Source organism: Taudactylus pleione, unplaced genomic scaffold, assembly GCF_031769625.1.
Source record: "Taudactylus pleione unplaced genomic scaffold, aTauple2 ptg000086l, whole genome shotgun sequence".
Classification (NCBI taxonomy): domain Eukaryota; kingdom Metazoa; phylum Chordata; class Amphibia; order Anura; family Myobatrachidae; genus Taudactylus; species Taudactylus pleione.
This window is the reverse complement of record NW_028284488.1, coordinates 7249525-7274634: the sequence shown is the minus strand read 5'-3', so window position 1 is coordinate 7274634 and position 25110 is coordinate 7249525. Positions and strand designations below refer to the sequence as shown.

The window sequence follows — 25110 nt, the reverse complement described above, 5'->3', positions numbered from 1 at the left end:
ACATAACACATCACAAGGGGATTCTTCTACCCAAGGACCCAGCTGAACCAACTCAGCCAAGTGGAGAGAGAACGAAATGATGGACGGATCTATGGTAAGTTATAGACATGTGGCCGGGAGCTCAGCTAAGTAGCGCAGCCGGGGGATAGGCTGAGCACAGAAGGGGAGAGGGTGAGCACAGCCGGGGAGAGGGCGCCGGGGAGAGGCTGAGCACAGACGGGGAGAGGCTGAGCACAGCTAAGAACTTGTCATCTTCTCTCATCTTGTATCTTATTAAGAGAACTACAATCAGTAGTAGTAGATAATGTAGGTTAGGCAGGGCTGGACCAACCATTACGCCGGGTACGTGGGCGCGTAGAGCACCACAGTGAGGAGAGGTGCAGCCTGGCAGCCTGACAGTGACGTGATGCGATGGGGCGGCAGGCGGGCGCATCAGGGAAGGGGCAATGATGGTGCTTCGGCATACATAACTCACAGGAGCAGGGGGGGAACTACCGGAGACAAAGGGCCCCTCCTCCATTGCCCCAGTGTCCTAAAAATATGCTCTGCTCAGGGCTGACTACAGCGCTCGCGAGCGGGTCTGAATCGGACCCAGAGTGCAAAAATATAAATAACAGAATAGAATAATGACAAAACAGATTAAAGAAAAAACAAATAATTGGAATAAGTCAAATGCACATAACCAAAACAGGATACAGAATAGCAAATGCACATCAAGCACGGAGGATCATCCCACTCTGTGGTATGTGAGTTAATTATTGCCGAAGTCCTCCAGGTGCCCGTACAGAAATTCCAGCAAAGCAAACTCCGCCAAACTTATTAAGGTGAAGAGCAACATCAGGATCCACATAAAATAGACTAGCAAACTTGGCAAAATCTGTGACAATGGAAACATTATGGACTACAATAAAAAAAAAAAAAATTCTTATGTAAAGTTTCTATTAAAATAACTTTTGTAACCATTGTAAATCTGTCATAACTGGTCATATGTATGTATGTATAGAGTATATTTGCAATATTTATATAAGGGACAAACATGCACGACTGAATAGCTTTACCACTTGTTTTGCAGACATCAATGTACAAATGAAGATTCCCATAGAGACTAGAACAATGGACAGGTACTTGGATGAACTGTACCTGCAAATTACACAAACAAGTATTTTTATTATCCAGAATTTAAAGAGTGATGATAATTTTACACATTGTTATACAATATGTCAAGAGTACAAATAAATTAATCACATACACAAACTGATACAAAAGGTAAATAGGGACCTTAAAATCCAAATGTAGAAAGAGCAACAAGTGAAACAAAATATGGGACATAAATGCTGTCTGATACTTTTCACAAGCTTAGAGCTGAATACACATTTTTTGTAAATAAATTTATACTACAATACACTACGCACTATGGGCTTGAATCACTACCATACGCAACTGCGATTACGCACGCAATCGGCAGAATGTTGCATTCTGCGTATGTATCGCAGCGCACAAACTTGCTATTGCGATTGGGACTGCGATCGCAGAGACTACGCAGACCTCTCGCAGATTGACAGGAAGCACAGTTTGTGGGTGGTGACAGGGGGGGTTGTCAAGGAAACGCAGGCGTGCCAGTGCGTTCGCACGGCATTGCAGGGGCGTGCATAAATTAGCAGTCTCACAGCGTGCGTGGTTGTTAGCAAGGTCTGAGTAAGGTCAGAGCTTGTGCAAGTGTGCGTGAGGCTGCGATGGTACTCGATTGTACTGATGGTTTCGCTATTCTGCTAAGTATTACGGATATGTGCAATGTAAAGTAGGCATCCTTATGTAGTGCTGAGTTTGCACTGCGATCGCAATGAATTAGCATATTATGGCTGTTGAACTGAGGGCCCGCTCGCTCTGAATCAGTGCCCTCCCTCTCTTTTTTTAGAGCGGCCTCCTGGCCGCTCGCATAGCTGTGGGTAACCACCCACAGCTGTAGCGAGCGGCCAAAAAGATGGTCGCGACCATCGGGCTTGCGACGAGACCCTTGTGGTAGGGTCTCGTCTGCCGCAAGCCCTGGAGTGCTTTTGGCTCTATCAGAGCCAAAAGCACTCCCACTGACATCATTTGTGAGGTCAGTGGGGCCGGCCCCAGACGGTAGGCGTTCCCATGGGAACGACTGTCTGGCCAGCCACGCCCCCGGCACGCCCACCAAAGGGGGCGTGCTGTCACTCAACATCGACAGCACGCCCCCTTTGTAGCGAGACCCATAGCGACGGCTTGCCCGTCGCTATGCGGGTCTCGCGCATGCGCACGACGGAGCCGGCTCCCTCGTGCGCATGCGCACTTGGCCAACATCGACCCGCTTGCTAGCACTCAGCGCTTGCGAGCGGGTCTGAATCAGGCCCTGAGTGCGTATGCACTATTGTGTACCATAGTGAATCAGGCCCTATATTCTACAATATATCTTTAGTAAACATTTAACACTGTGACCAATTCAATCAGTTGTAACGCCTGGGTCTGCTTAGTCTCCCCCTTGTTAGCTCCTAGGAATGCCCACTGAAATCCACAGATCCTGCGTCCAAATTTATTCTGCATCTCTGTGCGGTAGCAATCGGGATGTGCCTGTTTACGGGAATATCGGCATAGGGCGCGGCTCTGAATCAGACCCTAAGCCACAAATGAAAGGAGTCCGGGAAAAAACATCTGTCCTTGAACGCATTGGGCCAAATGTAATATGCAATCTCATGGGTAGATCGTTATATATATATATATATAAATAATCATTGTGAACAACCCCTCCAGGGGATAAACACGGCACGGTCTGCAGAGTTTTGATGCAAATGTTAATATTCACGACATTTCCGGGTGCTAAACCCCGTCCTCAAGTATTGTATCACTTGAGGACGGGGTTTAGCACCCCGAAACGTCGTGAATATTAAAATTTGCATCAAAACCCTGAAGTGCCATGCCGTTAACCCCTGGAGGGGTTGTTCACAACGATAATTTATTTTATATTTGCAAGGGCACACAGGTTAATTTATCTGTTTTGTTGAGTGCCGCTCCAGCAGCAATATATATTTATATATATACAGTCAGGTCCATAAATATTGGGACATTGACAGAATTCTCATATTTTGGCCTCTATTCACCACCACAATGGCTTTGAAATGAAACAAACAAGATGTGATTTAACTGCAGACTTTCAGATTTAATTTGAAGGTAATTACATCCAAATCAGGTGAACGGTGTAGGAATTACAACGGTTTCTATATGTGCCTCCCACTTTTTAAGGGGCCAAAAGTAATGGGACAAACTAAACATTCCTAAATCTAACTTTCACTTTTTAATACTTTGTTGCAAATCCTTTGCAGGCAATTACAGCCTGAAGTCTGGAACGCATAGACATCACCAGACGCTGGGTTTCATCCCTGGTGATGCTCTGCCAGGCCTCTACTGCAAATGTCTTCAGTTCCTGCTTGTTCTTGGGGCATTTTCCCTTCAGTTTTGTCTTCATCAAGTGAAATGCATGCTCAATCGGATTCAGGTCAGGGGATTGACTTGGTCATTCATTGCATAACATTCCACTTTTTAGCCTTAAAAAACTCTTTGGTTGCTTTTGCAGTATGTTTCGGGTCATTGTCCATCTGCACTGTGAAGCGCCATCCAATGAGTTCTGAAGCATTTGACAATATGAGCATATAATATTGCCCGAAACACTTCAGAATTCATTCTGCTGCTTTTGTCAGCAGTCACATCATCAATAAATACAAGGGAACCAGTTCCATTGGCAGCCATACATGCCCACGCCATGACACTACCACCACCATGCTTCACTGATGAGGTGGTATGTTTTGGATCATGAGCAGTTCCTTTCCTTCTCCATACTCTTCCCATCACTCTGGTACAAGTTGATCTTTGTCTTATCTGTCCATAGGATGTTGTTCCAGAACTGTAATGGTTTTTTTAGATGTTGTTTGGCAAACTCTAATCTGGTCTTCCTGTTTTTGTGGTGAACCCTCTATATTCACTCTTGTGAAGACTTCTCTTGATTGTTGACTTTGACACATATACACCTACCTCCTGGAGAGTGTTCTTGATTTGGCCAACTGTTGTGAAGGGGTTTTGCTTCACCAGGGAAATAATTATTTTGTCATCCACCACAGTTGTTTTCCGTGGTCTTCCGGGTCTTTTGGTGTTGCTGAGCTCTCCAGTGCGTTCTTTCTTTTTAAGAATGTTCCAAACAGTTGATTTGGCCACACCTAATGTTTTTGCTATCTCTCTGATGGGTTTGTTTTGATTTTTCAGCCTAATGATGGCTTGCTTCACTGATAGTGACAGCTCTTTGGATCTCATATTGAGTTGACAGCAACTGATTCCAAATGCAAATGTCACACCTAGAATCAACTCCAGACCTTTTACCTGCTTAATTGATAATGAAATAATGAGGGAATAGCCCACACCTGTCCATGAAATAGCTTTTGAGTTGATAGTCCTATTACTTTTGGCCCCTTAAAAAGTGGGAGGCACATATTGAAACCGTTGTAATTCCTACACCGTTCACCTGATTTGGATGTAATTACCCTCAAATTAAATCTGAAAGTCTGCAGTTAAAGCACATCTTGTTTGTTTCATTTCAAAGCCATTGTGGTGGTGAATAGAGGCCAAAATATAAAAATTCTGTCAATGTCCCAATATTTATGCACCTGACTGTATATATAGAATAAATGCAGTCCACAATATTTTGGAAAAGAGTCTCATATAATTCTTTCTTCTCTGAAGATCCTCAATCAAACGTCCTCAAACAAAGAAGAATATGGTGTTGGATAGGTATTTTGTTCATATAGTAGAATTTATATCTCCTATTTACATGTAGGTTAATGTAGTCTGATTTCCCTTGAAGGATACAGGATATAAATTGCTTCACCAGGGAACATACGACTCTTTATCCAAATCTCCTGGACCTATGTAGCAGACTGCTACAAGGGGTGTTTTATCTCCTCCCTGTTCTCCACTTGAAATTCTGGATACCAAACCAAAAAGAGGACGCCGATCATGGCCCAGAAAGCGAACAACTACGCACACGTGCTCCTATGCTGGTTGTGGGAAGATGAGAGCTCTTGGTATAAGTCTTCCCACAAACAGCATAGGAGCAGCACATAGACCAGGGGTGGACAATAAGCGGCCCTCCAGCTGTTTTTGAACATGCTGGGATGTGTAGTTCTACAACAGCTAGGGGGTTGCTTATTGAGTCAGGTTGAAGAGGATATATCCTGTCTAGGATGAAGAGTTTATAATGTGGTGCTCTGTCACTAAAGTAAACACAGCCCTTACTTCCAGCACCACCATTTGAGAAAGATGGAGGCTCATTCAGAGACTTTGTAGATAAGAAAACGGCAAGTTTTTTTTAAAAGATTGCACATTTCAACTGCAAATACTGACGTTTGGTATAGCGATTTGCTTCAGTTACAGGCCAGGACGCTACTATGGTAGACAATACCAGGCAGGTCTCTCAAGGCAGTCCTTTTGCCAATATAATAGAAGGCAGGACTAGCAGTCATCTCCATGACTATGCCAAGTGTTTAATGCCTGTAGGAGGAAGACTTCTACATTTTGAGATATACATGGCTAGAATCTATTTTAGACAACTGGGTGTTCTGCTAGTTGCAGAATAGAATTTCAAACACCCAGAAAACATAATATGGTGACCTCAAGGATTCCACACGGGGCAATTAGAAGCATTGGCAGGAAGACTGCAAAAGTTGCACAAAGTAAAGCAAATTGTGATAGTACCTCCTCCTCAAGAGGCAACAAGATTTTATTCTGGTCTGTTCCTTGCAAAAATAAATAAAACATCAAGATCCTTCAGAATAATTCTAGATCTCAGGTAATTAAACACAGCCATATAAGACATTCAGGATGGAAATGTTAAAAACAATTTTGACTGGAATAAGCAATAAGGACTCCTTGGCTTCAAAAGATTTCAAGGAAACCTACTTCCATATTTCCATTGGAAAAAGCTATCAGAAGTTTCTCAGATTCCATATTCTGGGCAACCATTACCAATTAATCTGCCTCTCCTTTGGGTTGGCAAAATCGCTGAGAACATTCACCAAGGTGCTTGTAACTTTCTTAGCAGAGTTGCGAAAACAAGATGTAACAGTATAGCCAAAGCTGAACAATCTGATAACACCATCGGGAGAAACCACCTGTTTAAAGCATTTCAAGACTCCTCTGGACAAGGACCACTAAAACAACACCAACCTGCAGGTTAGGTCTTTGGAACAATATGCAGACACATGCTTAAAAGCTTTTTACAGATCTTTCCCAAAAGGGATCCATATACATTTTTATTACAATTTTTTCTGTTCGATTTTTATACTGATCTTCATCTTTTCTATTATATGTGAATGCTGATTTACCACTGATCATCTATGTACCTTATGAACAGTATATATTTATACTCATTATTGTTGCACTAGATACAGTAGTGTTATTACAAATTTATTTTATTATACAATAAATCTATTTAGTTTTTACCAATCTGCCTTGTGATAAAGTTCCTATCCAGTAAGTTTACACTGTTCACCTACCAGCATGTACACATTACCTATTTACTAGTTGTGCTATCACCCCCCCTCCCCTTTTTTTCTCTTGATTTATTTGTACCAGGTGACCACTGTTGTGTTTGATAGCAGCATCTTATTCATTTATTTTCACTTTTCATTCCTTATATATAACTTATAGACATTTACATTGCATCACACCAGAGGTAGTTCTAATAGTGCAGTCTGTTTGAATTCGGTTGCAGTAGTCCACCAAAGATTCTATCGATTGGTGACACAATCCAGAGAAGTGAAAAGGCAGAAGTCATAATGATTCTATATCAGGGCTTGACAAATCCTGGGGGCCAGGTCGCCATGACCTGATTTTGCTGCCTGGTTACCAGATTTTGCAGGGTGGAAGCAGAGGAGTGCATGTGCTGAGAGTCGCCTGCGGTGACTGCTGTGTCTGTCCGTCTTGGCCTGCGCTGGCTTCTCCTGTACGTCTCATCCCGCACTGACTCCTCTCCATCCCGGGCCTGCTGTGACTCCTGCTGTCTGTCCCAGTCTGTGCTTATCCTCCTGTACGTCCCGGCTGTCTGCTGTATCCCAACTCCAGGCTGCATAGAGCTCTCCGGTAAGAGGATCTATGTGTGGCCAGGGATTGCGGAGCGGCTTCAGAGGGATAGTGGTGTGACCAGGGCAGTTTCTAGACAATCTGGCTCCCAGTGCGAGCATTCAAAATGCGCCCCTCCCCCCCGTTATAATATTTTCACAAAAATTTCTGTGTGATTTGATTTTGTGAAAATTGTTTAAATATAATGTGTGTATATATATATATATATATATATATATATCCAAGAAAAGGCTGCACTCGCATCAAACTCTGTATAGTTAATGCTGGGGTGTCCACCACACCACTGGAGACCTGTTCAGAAATCCACTGGTAATACAAAGTAGAAAAAAGAGGGGCACTCACCAGGCTTGTAAAAAATTAGTCCATTTTTAATGCAAGTAATATATCATACTCAACGTTTCGGTCACAGTTTCTGACCTTCTTCAGGAGAACCAACATCAAATAAAGTTCAGCAGCAGTAGCAAAAGATACAGGAATACAGGATACATATTCCTGTATCTTTTGCTAATGCTGCTGAACTTTATTTGATGTTGGTTCTCCCGAAGAAGGTCAGAAACTGTGACCGAAACGTTGAGTATGATATATTACTTGCATTAAAAATGGACAAATTTTTTACAAGCCTGGTGAGTGCCCCTCTTTTTTCTACATATATATATATATTGGTAGAAATGGATATTTGAAGTGGGGGCATAGAGAATAAATGTGCGCACGCGCCGAGGGCGCGCTCCAAAAAATGGGCATGGTCACGGGTCTACACCAGACACCCCTGGACCCCTCCTTCACCAGCCCCCCTGGCCCCCTCCCTCACCAGACACCCCTGGCCCCCTCCCTAACCAGACACTTCCAGACCGCTCTCTCACCTGACACCGAGCGGCAGGCGGACTTTCGGCACATGCGAGTGGGTGGGGGTGCCGGGCCACAAGGCTGGACTCTGCAGCTTTGATGCTGCAGAGTCCTTCTGTAAGGAGACAGCTCCCGGCACACACAGGATGGAAGGGCGGGTAGTCAGCAGCGGCATACTGCAGACTCGAGGCCAGCCTTTTCAGAGCTCCGCTCCTCACTGACACGCTAGCGCGCACGGTCCGACGTCATGTCGTTACCGTGCGCTCGTGCACCAAATGGTTGATTCCGATTGGTGCTTACCTAGGGGAGACGGAGCTTACACAGGGGAAGGTCCTCCCGGTCAGTCTGAGTGGCGTTACAGCCGCCCTGATGCCGGCCATTAAATGCATTATTCTATAATTTATAGATAATGCGAAATTGCAGCAGAGGCAGTTTTGCCTATGTTAAAGGGGTCAGGCGGAGCGCCCCGTGCGATTGCACGGGTCGCCCGCCCCTAGAAACGGCCCTGGGTGTGACCACGAGGGGGGCGGCATTGCTGCGGAGGAGTGGTTTTCTGGTGGGTACCCCCCTAGTTGCATGGCCATTGTGTAATACCCTCCTATGCAAGATATTACACCTGACACTGCGCATCACTTCTGCACTGCATGTGCATGTCATGTCGGCAATGTCTGCAGCCGGTCAAGAAGACACGAGCAGGTTGTAGGGATAGGGAAGTGGCAGTTTGGAGCTAGTGGCAGTTAGTCCGGCCAGAGAGATGCTGCGAGTTGGTGCTGAGGACGTTTTTTTCGGAGATGTACCTCAGGCGGAGGGATCTGTGTCCAACAGCGCTCCTGTCACCTCTGCAGAGATTAGAACTTTGACACAGGCAGCTGACCTGAGGGATACTAGAGCTGCCAGGGAACGGAGGGCTGAGGCTGACCCAAAGTCTAAGGTGGAATAGATCACAGGAGCCGCTCTGCCCCTCATTGTATGTGAGGCTTCATCCTATTCTGTGAGAGCTGAGGTAAATTGCCCCATCCATATAGTGCAGTGACCCAGCGACTGGCAGTGGGATAAGGCTGTAGTTTACAGGCAAAGTTTTCACCTCAATATTAAAACTGGATAGTGACACAACTTATCCCCACAATGACTTTGTTTCTATAAAGGGACTGCGGCAACTTATGAATAACAACCAGGTATCAAGCATGTGACAATAACAGAAAGTAAATGATACAGCAGTATGTGCAGCACCGCATCAGCTATTTAGTTGCAGCTAATAGGACTATTGTGATAAATGGTGATCTGGACTGACAAGACAGCATATAAGGATCTAAACAAAATGTGTTGCTAGTATTGTTTTACATGTGCTATAAAGTGTAACTAATATAGTAAGTAAAGGTAAAAAGGAGCAGTTATAAAAGTTAGTAGCCAAGGATATAAAAAACAATAGATAGTAGTATAGTTAATTAATTTATACATTGTACTGCAGAACTGTGGAGGTAGTTTGTATATTTGGGTAATACATGTATATTTGTTTAACTGAAATTCAACATTTAAAAAGAACAGGTAACCCAGCATTGCAGTCCTGAACTGGAGTTAAATAAACTTTTCTTTTTTCCATAACAATTGTCGGTCACTGAGCATGGGGTATTGGTGGGGTCCTTGCCTCTCTGCCAGGGTGTGGTCTGAGCTAGGAGTTGCCACGGAAGGAAGAAGTGAGGTGTCGTCTCCACTACAGAGGTAACTCCAGCTTACACCCACTTCACACCATTCATTATCCTCACCTTGATGGGTATTACATTTGGGGGGGCTAGCTGCGCAGTAATATGACCAAGGGGGGGGGGTTGTTTGCCCGGGGGGGAAGCTGCACAGCAATGTCACTGCAGAGCGGTGGTTTGCCTGGGTGCACCCCCTCAGTAGTGTGGCTGTTGGTTGCTCAGGAATGTGGCCTCGGGGGAGCTGTGCAGTGAGGGGACCTCTATTACTATATACATTCAACTGCGTACATATTGTGGACTAGTATAGTGTGTATAACAATTGCATAACACACAGAGCTGTGCTTCTCACTCACTCCTGTCATTTTTTTTGGGGGGGGGGCGGCGGTCTGGCTCCTACACTTTCATCCTGGCTCCTAGATTTTAGAAAAATGTGTCAGCCCTGTTCTATACCATATTGGCCGAGACGAACAAGTTGTACGCACGCATTTCTTTGTATTTATGTGTTTCAGGTTAAATCAAAATATACACTCAAAAAATACAAACATTGATGAGAGGATCTACCTAATGTACTACCGATAGTAGATGTGAAAGTTTAAAGTTAACCCTGTCTATATCTAGTGACAATAGGATTCTACCCACAAGTAAGGCTGCCATGGAGTACCTCAAAGAAACAGAATTACTGGTAGGCATAATATATTTGTTTATCATCATACTATTTTGACCTTGCACCATTCTATATTACATAAAAACTATTTTTTTCCAAGTCAAAATAAAGAAAAACATCCATTGCATAGGGCAAACTGGCATTGATTGGTACTGCCATCTGTTGCAGAGGCCAACCATCAAGCAAATAGACCTGTTGCTGAGTGCAATTATTATCACACCCAATTCAATGGGAGTTTTACTAGATAAGTCTTCCTTTCCCTGCTGAAATCACCATCTGCGTAGAATGTCTAAGCCACATTGTGTGTAGTGCAGATAAAAGAACTTACCTCTTATTAAGGATTATAATACCTAGGATCATGTTTGCGATCAAAGATCCCTAGAAAAGAAATGTTTACTTGTTTTTATAGAATACAAACTCCTAAAATATTATGCATGTAAAATAGGTTTGGTATTATAGAATACTGTAAGGCCTGTGTCTCCTCCCTACTCTCACTGGCTGCCCAGACACCACAGCCTTCTATTTCCCTCTGCTAATTCCCACCCATACCCCTTACACACAACCCTCTTCTGCTGAAGGTCTTTAAAATTGGCAAACCATTTTGTTTACATCCGAAATGACATCCAGAATGTCGACTGGTTCTGAATGTCAACAAGTTCTGAATGTCGACATGGACCATAGATCAATAACCATTATGTCATGGTGAAAATGTTGGCATGTTCATAATGTCGACGCAATAGTTTTTTTTTTTTGCCTAACCATAACAGTAAGCAAAAACTGTATGTCAACATTCTGGTGTCAACATTTTTGAATGTTGGCATATTGGCTGTCGACCTAAAGTCCATGTTGACATTCAAAACTTGTCAATATTCTGGTATCGACATTCTGACCGGATCCACCAAAAATGGCCCCACGTACCCCTGCTATGCAGGAGGTACATATAGCCGCCGCCGAGCCTGGTATTGTAAGCGGAGCTGTCAGAAAAAGGTGGAGTAGGATAAAACAAGGGGAAAGAACATGGGAGAGAAAGGAAGGACAGGGGGAGATGAGAGAAACAGGAGTAACAGGGTGAGAGTAGAGAAAGAGAAATGACAGGTCCAAAATACTAGTGTCTATAAGTTATCTGCTGCGATGAGTAACAAAGCAAACATTCCTGTGTAATTAAATATCACATCTCTAGGTGAGGACAATAAAACAGTAAGTGAACAATAACACAGATTAAAATATGAAATCAAGATATAAAATTAAAACAACTTCAATGTTTTAAATATGAAATATACTAAAACCCTCTGTTTCCAAGCTACAGTAGTTTCTTTGCCAATATATAACTATAGTGATGTAAATGTCGTAGCACCTTTCAGTTGCAAAAGCTGCAGATATCACTGTATATGTTTAGGACTCATTTATTACATATTCTTTTAGATCTCTCTATCAGACTTTGGGGCCTATTCATCATTAAATATTTGCGGCATATTTCCTGAAAACATCAGTTTTTCGGGGGGATATAGGCAAATATAACTATCCCCCGAATGTATTATGGGAGATATCTGCTGCGATCCCCCCATATCTGGCAGCAGCCACAACCCCCATAGGTTTCTGTGGGGGATGTGATGCTGTCAGATTTGCCAAGCTCATTTGGCCCCCGCATCTTACACCATCCTTTGGGGGGGCTGTCCCAAGGGTTTTGAGTGGTTTCCCCACCTTTGCACCCCTAAATAAAAAAAATGCACTTCTTTTCTCCTGCTATTCAGAGGCGAATCTTTTTCGCCTATTACATTGCATTGCGTTTCCGCGTACGCGAAAAGTATTTGGAATTGAATACGGAGATAATTTTCCAACTGGCGAAAAGTCGCAATTGGCTCTCAGCTTTTCGCTTCTAATTGAATATGACCCTATGACGGATTATGAGCGCTCCCGCAGGTCGTCAATCAGGTCATTCGTTCGGCCTGCATGTAGGACCCAGCTGCCGACGCCAGACAGGTGAATGGAGCCGGTGCAAGCTATATCGGGCGGTCGGGCATCGAATAATGTAATGTGTACTGGCCATCCAATATGTTGGCCGTCACATTGCTGAGTACACATAACGGTAAGTATGTACCCAGCTTAAGCCTTGTCCTTCACTTATTTTGGACAATACTAAGGTTTGTGGAGACCTAGATTTACAAGGGCACTGGCCCTCCACAAAGGATACTCATACAAGGTTCATAACTACACCATACCTTCTTTGGAATAAACAGGAATAACTGACAGGCTATGCTTTGGAGTTTAAATCTTTGAACTCATGAGAAGTTTCTCAGCCACTGGCTACATACAAGAAATCACACTCATTAACTTGTCAATTTAATTTTATATAGTTGTTAAAGGTTTGTGTAAAACCACATACTGCAAACTGCTAGTAGGAATGTTAATAGTCTGCAAGACTCCTAAATTGTTAAGATCACGTATACAGGTACATTTCTCATGCAAATAACACATAAATAAAATCTATTTTTGTCATAAAGATAGATGAATGAAGGACCTCATTTTGACATAACACAAGGTCATCTTATACACATTCTGTGGCATATATCCTAACCCACTGCTCCATGCTCCTTCCTCACTATCTACCCCATCTGTGTTGCCCCTGTCTGTCTGCCACCCCCCCGCCCTTTAGAAAGTAAGCTCTCACAAGCAGGACCCTCATCTCTCATGTGCTTTTGCTCCCTTACTTATAGTATCATGTGCGCCTAACTCCCCAATTGGCCCCTAACACTTGGTTGCTAATGCCCTGCTGCTTGTGGTATGCAGCAATGTTTATAAACCATGTCCTTGTCCTGCATTGTTTTGTACTATTACTGTTTTTACTTGTGTGCTCATTTATGTACTGTGTAAGGTGCTGCGGAACCTTTGTGGCGCCATATAAATAAAGGATAATAATAATAATAGTAATAATAATACAGGGGTTGTGATGAGTGACAATTGGAACAAGTTAGTTTTTCCTACTTACCGATCTAAATATCATGTGTAGAGGCATAGAGATATTAAGGTTAAGTGCATAATTGTTCACCACGTTGACCGTAAAAAACATCGCCACCATAGTTATGTAATGCCTTTAATAGAAAAGGGAGAAGAACATTTTGAATAAAAAGGTTTCTAAAATGTGGCATCAACATCATCTCCATACAGCAGTGACATGATACCTTATTGGAATAGCAGGCCGCTTCCTTCCAAACTGTGCCTGGAAGATAAAGCCTTCTATTGCTATGAACAAAAACTGGACAAACGTCACTATGTTTCCACATCCTGGGAAATTCCTGGAGACACAGATGAGAATGAAGACACGATTTATTATGCTACAATAAAGACAAGACATAAATAGTTTGACCAGCAAATTGACACTGCATTATACATGGATGGGCCATTCACCATAAACTTGGCTGATCACTCACTTCTGCCAATTTATCTTCTCTAATGCCAGTGGGATTTTACTCAAATAAGAATTACAGCAGCATCTATAATTATATCAATGTCAGCACTGACCAACCAGTTACGATCATTACAGCAAATGTCACTTGTAGCTATTACATTGTGTTGTTGTTAAATAAAGATTTGAGGACCAGGTATTCATTATGAAATACATAAATATATTATATGATAGAGAAAAGTTATATAGCATCTGTCTTGCCCAGCTGTCCAATGAATGAATGACAATGAGTGTACAGCATGTCCTCACTGTCTCACCTCGCTAAGAGTTCTAAGAAGACCACATTGCTGCAGCAGCCAGAGAATACTAAGCCTACGGCGACAGCCGTGTACATGGTGGTCACAGGCAGTCGTCTCTTTGTGACACCGCCGTGCCCGCACCGTGCCCCAGTCTTCTCCAGCCGGCTCCCTCCAGCTGCTGCTGACACTGGCAGGAGTGTCCACGTCTAGTTGACAGTGCACAGCCTTCTGGGAATTGTAGTGTCTCCGGTGCGAGCACAGCGCCTCTTAGAACGTAGCGATCATGGAGAAGAAATACAACTCCCGACAACCCATGCGACGGACTTCGGAAGCGCTGTCCTGCTCCTCCTCCAGTACAGTCATGCATATGTAGTCTTGGTAGAAGAAGCGGAGACGGAAGAGCTGTAACGAAAGCACTAAAAAGCTGTGTGCGTGTCTGCAAAGGGCTTACAGCCACCATTCCGCATATATTTATTATTTAGGAATGCAATATGCTATTTGAGTAGGGCTGTATGTTATATATATGTAGTAGAAACTAGGCGCTATCAAATATGCAGTTTGTAATACAAAAAAGATTTAACTGCAGCTGGGTAATAATATACAGTTTTGTATGGTATAGCCAAGAGTAATGCTGGGTACACAGAACACGATTCAATAGTTTTTTGGGCGCGATAATTAATGAGCGCTCAGATTGCTATTCAATTGTTCTGAGTGCTCATTAATTATCGCCCACTCTGCCGCCTAAAAGAGGAGGTTTAGCCGTCTAAAACCGCTAAACCCGTCTTAATTCCTGGTTAGGGCGCACTATCTGCTGCTAGCGCGCCCTAACCAGGGTGTTTTAGACACATTTCTGCTCGCGCACTCCTGAGTGTGTGCAGAAATGCCAGCACTGGCGGCTATCACACCCCGACAGCAACAATTCAATTGCTCTGTCGGGCGTCTAAAAAAAACAAGCCGCCGGCTAAACATTTGAATTCCCCCCGATGTGTGTACATAGCGATGTCACGATGCGGCTGCACGATACATGGTGTCCGTACACACTGCACAATGCAGTGGACTACTGCGCGTGTGAAGTTCCATGTTGCATTTAGCAGCATGGCGTCGTACATTGCATCGTCCTATTTGCTGTGCTGCTTGGCTGGAAAGGGGGGAAGCGAGTGCTGTCTCTAATTTTATTGTGACATTGGTGTGACTTAAGGTGCGTATCCACTAGCAGACTGGAACGACTGCATGATTACGACACTGTAATCGTGCAGTCGTTTCACAGTCTGTGCTGTGCCTACACTGAACGATCATTCATTCAGTGCAGGCACCCTCCATCATCCCCTAACATGGCCAATCTGTTATCGGCAGATTGACCAGCATGTTCGGGCGCTGATAGAAGTCAAAAACGACCAGCGGGTGTGCGATGCATCGCTGGTCGTATTTGACATTAAGCTGCCTGATTAACAAACGATTGAACAATGTTGTTATCGTTCAATTACTATGTTTAATCGGGTAGTGGGTACCTGCCTTAATGTAGGATGGATCATTCAGTGAATGAAGGTTTAAGGTGATTCTCATAATTAAGGGGATGGTGTATGTAGAAGATACAACATAAAAACTATTTTGAGACATTTGCCATCATTATTTCTGTGTATACTTTTAAAAATACATTTTTGGTTTAAAGATCGAAGGAATAGTTAGAATTTTACAACCAAAAAACAGGAAAGATGTAGAAATTTCCCCCCTCTCCCTTTCCTTTATATTTGTGTATTTAAGCAACGGGGTGGATGGGAGGCACCAGGAGCATACTGAGTGGACAGATCCTCTTCCGCTGATGTACCCTGACGTCAACAGTTACTGTACAACATCATTCCTTACCATCCACGTGGACATAGGGAATATAAACCTGTGGTGAGCGAACAAGGATTGTTTTGGTGGACTTTATGGGCATGGAACTGCACTTCCATCCTCATGTCACTTCCAGGTACATGTATTGAAGGGGATCTGTACACAACCAGTGCATTACTGGGAGCTGAGTCTTATAAGACTTACAGGGGTATTCAATATGAAACGTAAACTTCGCCGTCTATGTGGGTCGAAGTTTTCGCCGCACATCGGAGCTTTTGCCGGCGAAAAAGTATTGCGCGCGCCCCTGATTATAGCCGTATTCAATATGAAATCGGCGAAAATGGCACCCGGCGAATGTGAAATCAGCGAAAAACTGCGCTGATTTTTGGGGAAATCACCCTAACACCCCCAAAAAGATGCTCTGACATGGGGGATCACTCTGGATACCCCCGATTAGCCCTGCTGAAGGTTTTTGGGGTCTTTAAACAGGCTCAATAGCTGCTATTTTGGGGATTTGGGAAGGTGGTGAAGAATAGTATTTAGAAGTTTTTTTGGCTGAAAATAAGTAGTCCCAGCAAATTTGGGGTACTTGAAAATGGGGGTGTACATATTTAAGAGTTGCTAAAGTGAAGTTTTAAAAAACGTGAAAAATCTACCTGCCGCAAACACCTGGGGCATACTTGGGGACCCCCCCTAGATTGTAGTTCGCTAGTTTTTAACTTTGTACCCCCCAATTTTTTTTCACCCCCAAAATGAAAGTGATTTTTTTGGGGTCCTCTGAGGTATTTTTTTTTTTTTAAATTTTTGACACAGTTTACCTTTGGGGGACTGTCTGAAGGTTGCAGGGTGGTTTCCGAAATGTTGCACCCCAAAACCCCAATTCTGCACTTTTTTTCGCCACCCATTCCTTGGTGATACTTTTCCGCAGGGTCGAATGCAATATACTTTTCGCACCGGCGAAAAGTTTTCAAATTGAATACGGTGTAAAAGTAAAACCGCCGAAAATGACGTCATCCGAGCGAAAACCTCGCAGAAATGGCGTTTTCGCTCCATATTGAATACCCCTATTAGGGGTCTATTTACTAAGCAGTGTTAGGAGACAGAGTGAAAAGTGATAAGGTGCCAGCCAATCAGCTCCCAACTGTCATTTTCCAAACACAGCCTGTGAGATGGCAGTTAGGAGCTGATTGGCTGGCACCTTATCACTTTTCACTCTGTCTCCTAACACTGCTTAGTAAATAGACCCCTTAGCACAAAAGGTCAGAGAGACGTGCTGAGCTCTGATTGGTTAAGCTCATCACATGCTTCTCTGACCCGTGGAGGAGGGAGGAGATAGCAGCAGCCTCATGGGAGGGAGGAATGCATCAGAGTCAAACAGCTAAATGCTCAGGAAGAATGGAGCCCCCCTTTAATGAACAGAAGTCATTACTATGATCCTGATCCACTACAGATTACTGATGCGATCGCAGCTGTGATTATGCACGCAGGTTTGTTGCGAAAATATGCTAATGACTGCAACCACAAAGCTATTGTAGAGACACCTAAAGCCAGCATAGAGATGCCCACTACCGCTTTCACACATCCATAATACCTTGCAATCCTGCATATACATGTGTAATATCAGTACTTCACGCACAATGACAACAATTACTCAGAAATAGCTAACCTTGTCGCACGCAGTAAGTACACAAGCTGCGTATGCCGTCGCAGTGGCTAATTTATGCACGCCCATGCGACAGTAAAAACAACGCACTGGCACACCTGCGTTTCTCCAACCACTCCCCCTGTCACTACCATCAAATGCTGATGTCCCATCCCTTGATCTGCGATGGCTTTGTATCTGCGTGAGTGATTGCGATGCTAAATCGCGCACTGCGGTGCATTGGCAGTACGCACCATCGACCAATCTGCGTACACGCTTGCAATTGCAATCCATGATGAATCAGGCCCTATGTTGGATGCACATATACACCTGTATGTAACATGCCTGACTCACTAGAAGATAAAGTTTTTAGGGAAAATGACTGCATATTTCTTATAACCATATTTGCCACACAATACATACTATTGACACCTAAACAAAACAAACTTAAATGTGCAGCTATTTATATCCTACTATAGTGTTCACTTTAGCTCCAGCGGCAGGCAGGGCGCTAGAGCTAGAGAGGGCAACTTTGTGCGCGCGCGTCCGAAAAAGGGGGTGTGGCCATGAAAAGGGGGCGTGTCTATAAGACGCGTCCCCTTTTCGTCATACTTGGGGGCGTGCCCGGCACTTACAGACACGCCGGGCAGTCCCCAAGCGCTGCAGACAGTGAGAATAGATGCCGGGTGCATGCGCCCGGCGTCTATTCTCCGGCGGTGTCTGGGTCACCGCACATTTCTCCACCCGTGGGACACTGCGTCCCGCGGGTGAAGACCTCACCCGCAGGCTGTGAGGGCAGGGCGCTTTTTGCCCTCCTTCTGGAGGGCAGGGTGCTTTTTGCCCTCCAGAAGGAGGGCAGGGCGCCGCGCCCCGCTAAAACAGCCTAGCGGGAACGCTACTAGCTACTACTAAAATCTGTGGAGTTTTTTTGTTTTTCTTTTTTTTTAGAACATTTTTGTTGTTTTTTGGTCATTATAGGTGAATTCTAAGCATGTCTCCTTCTCTGAGTGTAACCAGACCAGCATAGTGTGTGTAGTGGTGTCTGATTATAATAATTCCCATGTGTAGCATGGATCCAATGGGTGTAGTAGGCATTACCGCCGGCTGCATGGCCGACGGTTCAATTCCCGACAGCGGCAGCCCGGCAAGGGTGAAGATCCCGATCGTTAAAGAGGTAAGTATCGCCAACCCTATTTTCCCCCCTAACCCTCCCTTAGGGGTGCCTAACCCTAACCTCCCCCCCAAGTGCCTGACCCTAACCCCCCTCTAGTTCCTAAACTTAACTCCCCCTTCCCCGCAGCCTAACCCTATTGGTGCATACACACGGTCAGATTTTTCCTTCAGATATGAACAATAACGATTTAAAAATCGTTCAGTCGTTCATATCTGAAGGAAAATCGTTCATATCTGACATGCCTGAACGATGGACGATCAACGATGCGCGTTCCCGATGGTCAGATAACGATTTCTGACATCTGATGTGTTTGCAGTCAGACTTGGACGTTTCCATTCATTTTAATGCAGTCAAAAATCGTTCAATCGTTCAAATCGTTCAAAACTTTGGTAAAATCGTTCAAATCGTTCAATCGACAAGTCTGACAAATCTGACCGTGTGTATGCTCCATAAGTCTCCCGGGGGGGGGGGGAGCCTAACCCTAACCGACCCCCGGGGGCGCCTAACCCCCCCCAGCCTAAACCTATCCCATCCCTCCCAGGGGGGTGCCTAACCCTAAGTGCCTGACCCCAGGAGCCCTAAAACCTAACCATTCCTTCCCCCCCCCCCCCCGCGGCTGTCCGCACCCGGCTTACCTTCGTTCAGTATGCCGGGCGTCGGTCTCCCGGCGTAGATCTAATGACAGGTGTCGAATTTTCAACGCCTGTCATTAGTACCTTGCCGGGAAACCGGCGGTCGGCATTTAGACCAACAGCTTCCTGACTACATCCCGATCCATTGTGTACTGCACCTATTGTTCCAAACGTATTAGCTTTTCCACAAATTGCTGCATTAGAGGGATTGGGAGTCACTATGTCTGTATTTGGGTGGAGTCTGATGTGCGTGTTTATGTCTGTACATTGTGCAGCCAGATGGTGCAAAGTTTGCTGCGTTTGCTATGTATATTTTTCATCTTTGCCTTATTCTATTGGTTTGAACGTATAGAATATTTGCAGTGATGTGTGTATAGTACAGGGAATAGCAGGGAGCACACACTGGGCTCAGACCCGCTCACTAGGCTGCGTTCGCATGTAGCCTTCCGATGTTTGCAATGTGCATGTGCGTGAACTAGTCAATGCGATCGGGAAGCGTTTGCTCGCTGCAAATAACCACCTCGCTATAGTGAGTGACAGGACGAACCGTTTATGGGTGGTGACGGGATGGTCGATGGAAACGGGTGTGGCGGTGCGAACGCAGGCGTGTCTGAGTGTCTTAATGCCGTTTCAGAGCTTGCATAATTAAGATGCATCGTCATTATACACGTCACATTCCTGAATTAAACACTGAAGCACTCGCATTGCTTGCGGGGAGGACAAGTGCTGCGTATGCCTCCGACGTTACCGATTGTTGCATACACTTCCTGGAGATGACATGGGAAAGTGGGTGTCTTAAGACAGGCTAGTGGTCGTCTAAATACACACCGCGATTGCACGCCAAGACATAGTGGGCGTGCTTATGACTTGCTGTGCGATCACGCAATTTGCATACTTTGGCTGCGTGCGAACACATCTAGCAAACGGGTCTGAATCGGGCCCTCAGTCTGAGTAGGGTCCTGCGAGCTGTTTTCAAAGTGAACTTTCATTGGATGATAAGTCCTAGAGCTAGATTCAGTGCTTTGTAGTGATAAGTTCCATTACCTATGCCAAACTACAACTCCTGGCACTACGCGGATAACCGTCTTCCTCTCCCGGGACTGATTGATTTAATTGCCTGTACAGGGATGTGCTTTTGATTTAATGTGTTCCCGGAGCTAAGCGGTAGTGCTGTGTTTTTGTATGTCTGTGATTGAGGAGACTGGGAGAGAGCAGAGATGTCTTACTGATCTATGTCTTCAGGTAGGTGGTGTGGCAGATTACTCCAGCTGCCCCTGAAGGGACAACATTCAGCAATTTAGGGGAGCCAAAATTATATTATATCTTGGCCCCCCAACCTAAAAATAGTGCGCCGCCCCTATTTATATATATTTATATATATATTGTACACCTGAAGGCTGAGACTCCTCCTGCTTGGTATTAGCACCCCTCCCATCTGCCCTTATTGTTTTTAATCAGCACAGACTCCTACATTGCTGTCTACGTATTAGAATGAGCTCTATATATATTTTATTTTTGTAAAATAAAACTAATATGACAGAAACAAAAAAACTGCTGTAATAAGGTGGGCTCTTGCAAAACTGTTATTATATTACAATATCTCAGCCTCCAAAGTTTCAAACCAGTAATATATACAAACCTTCAATAAAAAGATAAAACCATGTGTGTATAAACCTAATACAGTCGTGTTCAAAGACAAAAGGCCACTGCAAAATAATAATAATCACTGTTTCTATCAATTTAACTTTATTAGACTTAAATGTGTTGGCTTTTGTGAGTGACTTCTTCTGACAGTAGCTTTCTTTGTAGAGTGACAGCATCTTTCAGGCCTCAAGTGGAGTTGTGAGACTTCTTTACTGTAAATACTAGTCCCATACAATTCTATATCATCTACTACAAAATCATGTATTTGTGTTGTATGAAAGTATTTAAAACACATTTTAAGAATAAATAAGCATATGCATAAGCACAATCTATAGATCCAATGTAATACAAAATATAGCATCAGTATGGTGTTTCAAGTCAAGTATGAAAATAGCTGCATGTACACTGAACTGTATTTAACTGGGATGAAAAATGTGATCTATAATAAGTAAACGTGTGATGTCCAACATTTCCTTATGTCTATAGTATTGTAATGGTTAAATGTCCTAGGTTGCTTCAGGTATATACAGAATTGAACACAGTTGCCACATACCAGTATTTACTAGTTAAACAAATCAATTTCCTGGTAAACACTTAAGCTTAGTCTCTACAAATAAACCTACTGTAAGTCAATATTGAATACATTTGTGTATGTTGCAGAACCCGTCCCTGTATGGTTTGCATCATGGTTCCTAGCAACGTTCCACTTATATACTGTGTACACATTGTAGCACATTACACAGAGGTTCTGTTCCATTGCATTACCAGGTAAGCCTAGACCTACTTGAAAAAATTAGGCTATAATCAATGAGGATTTGGGAATATGCATAAAACGATAAGTCCGTATTTAGCGGACAGTCAATATGTTTTGGTACAGTACATGCTTTGTGCAAGTTTAGATCTCTATGTTCATGTGTTTTCTTTATTAGCACAGCAATTCCAATTTTTTAAATGGTAAAACTTCGTTGTGGAGTTTCTAATTTTAAAAGGCCCTGATAATAACCTAATTTTTTGTGACCTTGCTCGTTTTGGGGTGTCGTTCTTAAAACCTAGACAGTAAAATCATTACATACATTATTTGTATATTAGTATACTACAGTATGCTCTATAACTGTTAATTGACTTGTAGCAATGTGTATATTGTGTTATTTTAATCACCATTATTTGACTAAAGAATATCACATTGAATAAATAAAGAGTTAAAAGGTGTAAGAGTGCGGTTAGGTTATTTAAAACTATACAGCACAATCACCCTGCATAGATGCACTGTATACAAAAAAAAAGTAATTGCAATCAACTGCTCACTTTTTAATAGATGCATAGATTTCTGAATGTATGGTTCCCACCAGTCAGGCCCGACGCTACGACCAGCCGAACCTAGCGATCATCTAGGGCACCATGTATTAAGGGGCACCTAAAACACTGAATGAGTGATATAATTACAACCATTTAGTGTCTTAATAGTGATCTCAGCTCCTGCCCACACCATCACTAATTACCTGGGCCGAGCCGGCTGGAGGGGCGCTGGTCAGTAGCACATTGGGCAGGGAGAGAGAGAAAACTATTGCTGCTCAGTGGCAGCAGTCTCTCTCCCTTTCCCAGCACAAGCTGTGCAGCAGCAGCCTCCTTCTGCACTCTCTCCCTGCAACTGTAACGGGGAGTGGCAGATCACAGTGATCATCTTCCCTCCTTTATCTGTCACTTGGCAAAATAGTTGATTGGACCACAACCTTAGAAGGACTTCTTTCACCTGATCCCGATGAGTTTGGAGGTCTTGAGAAAAAATTAAAATGTCATCCAAGTAAACGACCACACACTTGTATAAAAGATCCCGGAAGATTTCGTTGACAAAAAACTGGAAGACGGCCGGAGCATTACAGAGGCCGAAGGGCATAACGAGGTATTCATAGTGCCCATCCCTGGTGTTGAAGGCCGTTTTCCATTCATCTCCTGGGCGGATACGAATTAAATTATAGGCTCCTCATAGGTCGAACTTGGTAAAAACTGTGGCTCCCTTGACTCTATCGAATAACTCTGTTATGAGAGGAAGAGGGTAGCGATTCTTAATAGTTATTTCATTAAGACCCCGGTTGTCAATACACGGGCGTAGCCCACCATCTTTCTTTTTTACGAAGAAAAATCCAGCCCCGGCTGGAGACGTGGAAGGACGAATGAAGCCTTTACTTAAGTTTTCCTTAATGTACTCTGACATAGCTTGAGTCTCAGGGAGAGATAGAGGATAGGTTCGGCCTCTGGGAGGATTCTTCCCGGGAATCAGATCTATGGGACAGTCCCAATCATGATGGGGAGGTAATAGATCTGCGCTCTGTTTGCTAAAGACGTCCAGGAAACCAACATAGGCTTCGGGAAGGTCTGTAGAATCCTGTACGACAGAAGATCAAACAGGTACTACCCGCTGAAGGCAGCCTTTGAAACAATTAGAACCCCAGGAGGTTATTTGCATGGTAGTCCAATCAATTTGTGGTGAATGTCTCTGTAGCCAGGGTAATCCAAGGACTAAAGAATGAGAGGCTTTGGGAATCACTAGGAAGGATAGTTGTTCGGAATGGAGCACCCCAATGGAAAGTTTAAGTGGTGTTGTACGATGGGTAATGGTTCCACTAGTAATGCGGCTACTATCTATGGCGGTTAAAGTGATGACTCGAGGCAATGTTTCAATGGGAATTTGATATTTCTGGACAAAGTCTGTGGTGACAAAGTTCTCTGCCGCTCCAGAATCCAGAAGGGCTAATACTGCTTTGGAACCTCAAGGAAGCTTTAAATGAGCCTGGATGGTGGAATCAGACTTCCTATGTGAATCGATAGCAACTCCTAACTTAACCTCTCTGTCATAAGTTAGGAGGAGGGGTTTCCCGTATGAATGGGACAGGATTTAACAAATGTTGAGAAGATCCACAATACATACATAGATTCTGTCTCTGCCTTTTCTGCCGTTCCTCACCCGATAAGCAGGAGCGATTGACCTGCATGGGTTCTTCGCTCACGGGAGGAGAAGGTAATCGAGAAGCTGGACATGGCCTTCCACGATCAAGTCTGCCTCCAAGGCACGCGCTCTGTGCCGAAGATCCACCTTATTGCAGAGAGAGATTAAATCATCCAGACTGGCTGGGAGGTCACGGGAAGCGAGATCGTCTTTGAGTCTTTCCGAAAGACCACTCCAAAAGGCAGCGATGAGGGCTGGGTAGCCGCGTGGAGACGTTGGTAGCTGGGAAGCTACGTGGAGCGGCTGGGTAGCCAGAAGGTGAATAGTAAGCTACATAGCAGTAAATACCTTTGTAGCACAGTGGGAAGGCTCACTTAGTAAACTAAGAAAACTAGTTGCACTGGCAACTTGTGTCAGCATTGGAGATCCTTTTATAGTGGATGCTGGGAGCTGACAGGCTGAGAGAGAAGGAGAAGACTTCTCATTGGTGGTAGTGGAGTCACATGGGCAATCCAAGATGGTCGCGCCCATGGATCGGAGGACAGCGCTTCGTGGAAGTCAGCGGGGACCAGCGATCAGCAGGAGCCGGCATGGAAGCAGCACAGCAGCGGGACCCGCCATTGGACAACAGCGGAGACCTCCCTGAGAGAGGAGGAAGCAGCACACAGCGCAGGTCAGCGCCCGCAAAGGTAAGTGACGGGGTCTGATTCTGGGGTCTCCAGAGCGGCGTGTGACAGCTACTACCAAGAAATGGCAACAGTCAGCAGCTTCTTATCGTTTGGAAGAACAGTACAGTTGTACTCTGTTGCACTCATCTCAGTGACAGTGGGGGCCCATAAGAAAAAGAAACAGTCAATTTATGTTGTTCCTGGTCTGCAATGACATACAGCTGGTACTTGGCTCCATACCCTGCACACATGAAGTAAGCAAGTGCCATATTTGCCCCGCACCCTGCTTTATCTAGTTACACATACAGAGTTCACCTCTGAGTCCTTGACACTTAAGCGAGTACTGAAGCAGTGCAGCTAGTCCACATAAGGTTGTGGAGGACAGTGGCAGATCATGGGGGGTGATCAGAGTTATCGCCGCCTCCCATGCATAACTTTTCCACCCTGGCCACTTCCATTTGGATGCAAAAAGCCTGAATCACCTTCCCCCCCTTTATCCACTACTGGGAGAGGGAGGCTGC

At 44.2% G+C, this 25110-nt stretch overlaps 2 protein-coding genes across 2 annotated transcripts in view; one reads left to right on the top strand and one right to left on the bottom strand.

The window, feature by feature from the left end:
- Window positions 1-14299, bottom strand: part of SLC35B4 (solute carrier family 35 member B4) — a 38970-nt gene extending 24671 nt beyond the window's left edge. Inside the window, exons 1-5 of the mRNA XM_088468891.1 lie at window positions 14071-14299; window positions 13530-13643; window positions 13337-13439; window positions 10679-10728; window positions 1059-1140 (exon numbers count right to left, since the gene is read on the bottom strand). Coding sequence (XP_088325017.1) covers window positions 1059-1140; window positions 10679-10728; window positions 13337-13439; window positions 13530-13643; window positions 14071-14147 — 426 coding nt within the window. The 5' untranslated portion in view covers window positions 14148-14299. The remainder of the gene's footprint in view (window positions 1-1058; window positions 1141-10678; window positions 10729-13336; window positions 13440-13529; window positions 13644-14070) is intronic.
- A 111-nt stretch (window positions 14300-14410) lies between these two features.
- Window positions 14411-25110, top strand: part of LOC148529145 (uncharacterized) — a 146742-nt gene continuing 136042 nt past the window's right edge. The window contains exon 1 of the mRNA XM_088468890.1: window positions 14411-14480. The gene's annotated coding sequence lies outside the window, so the exon portion shown is untranslated. The remainder of the gene's footprint in view (window positions 14481-25110) is intronic.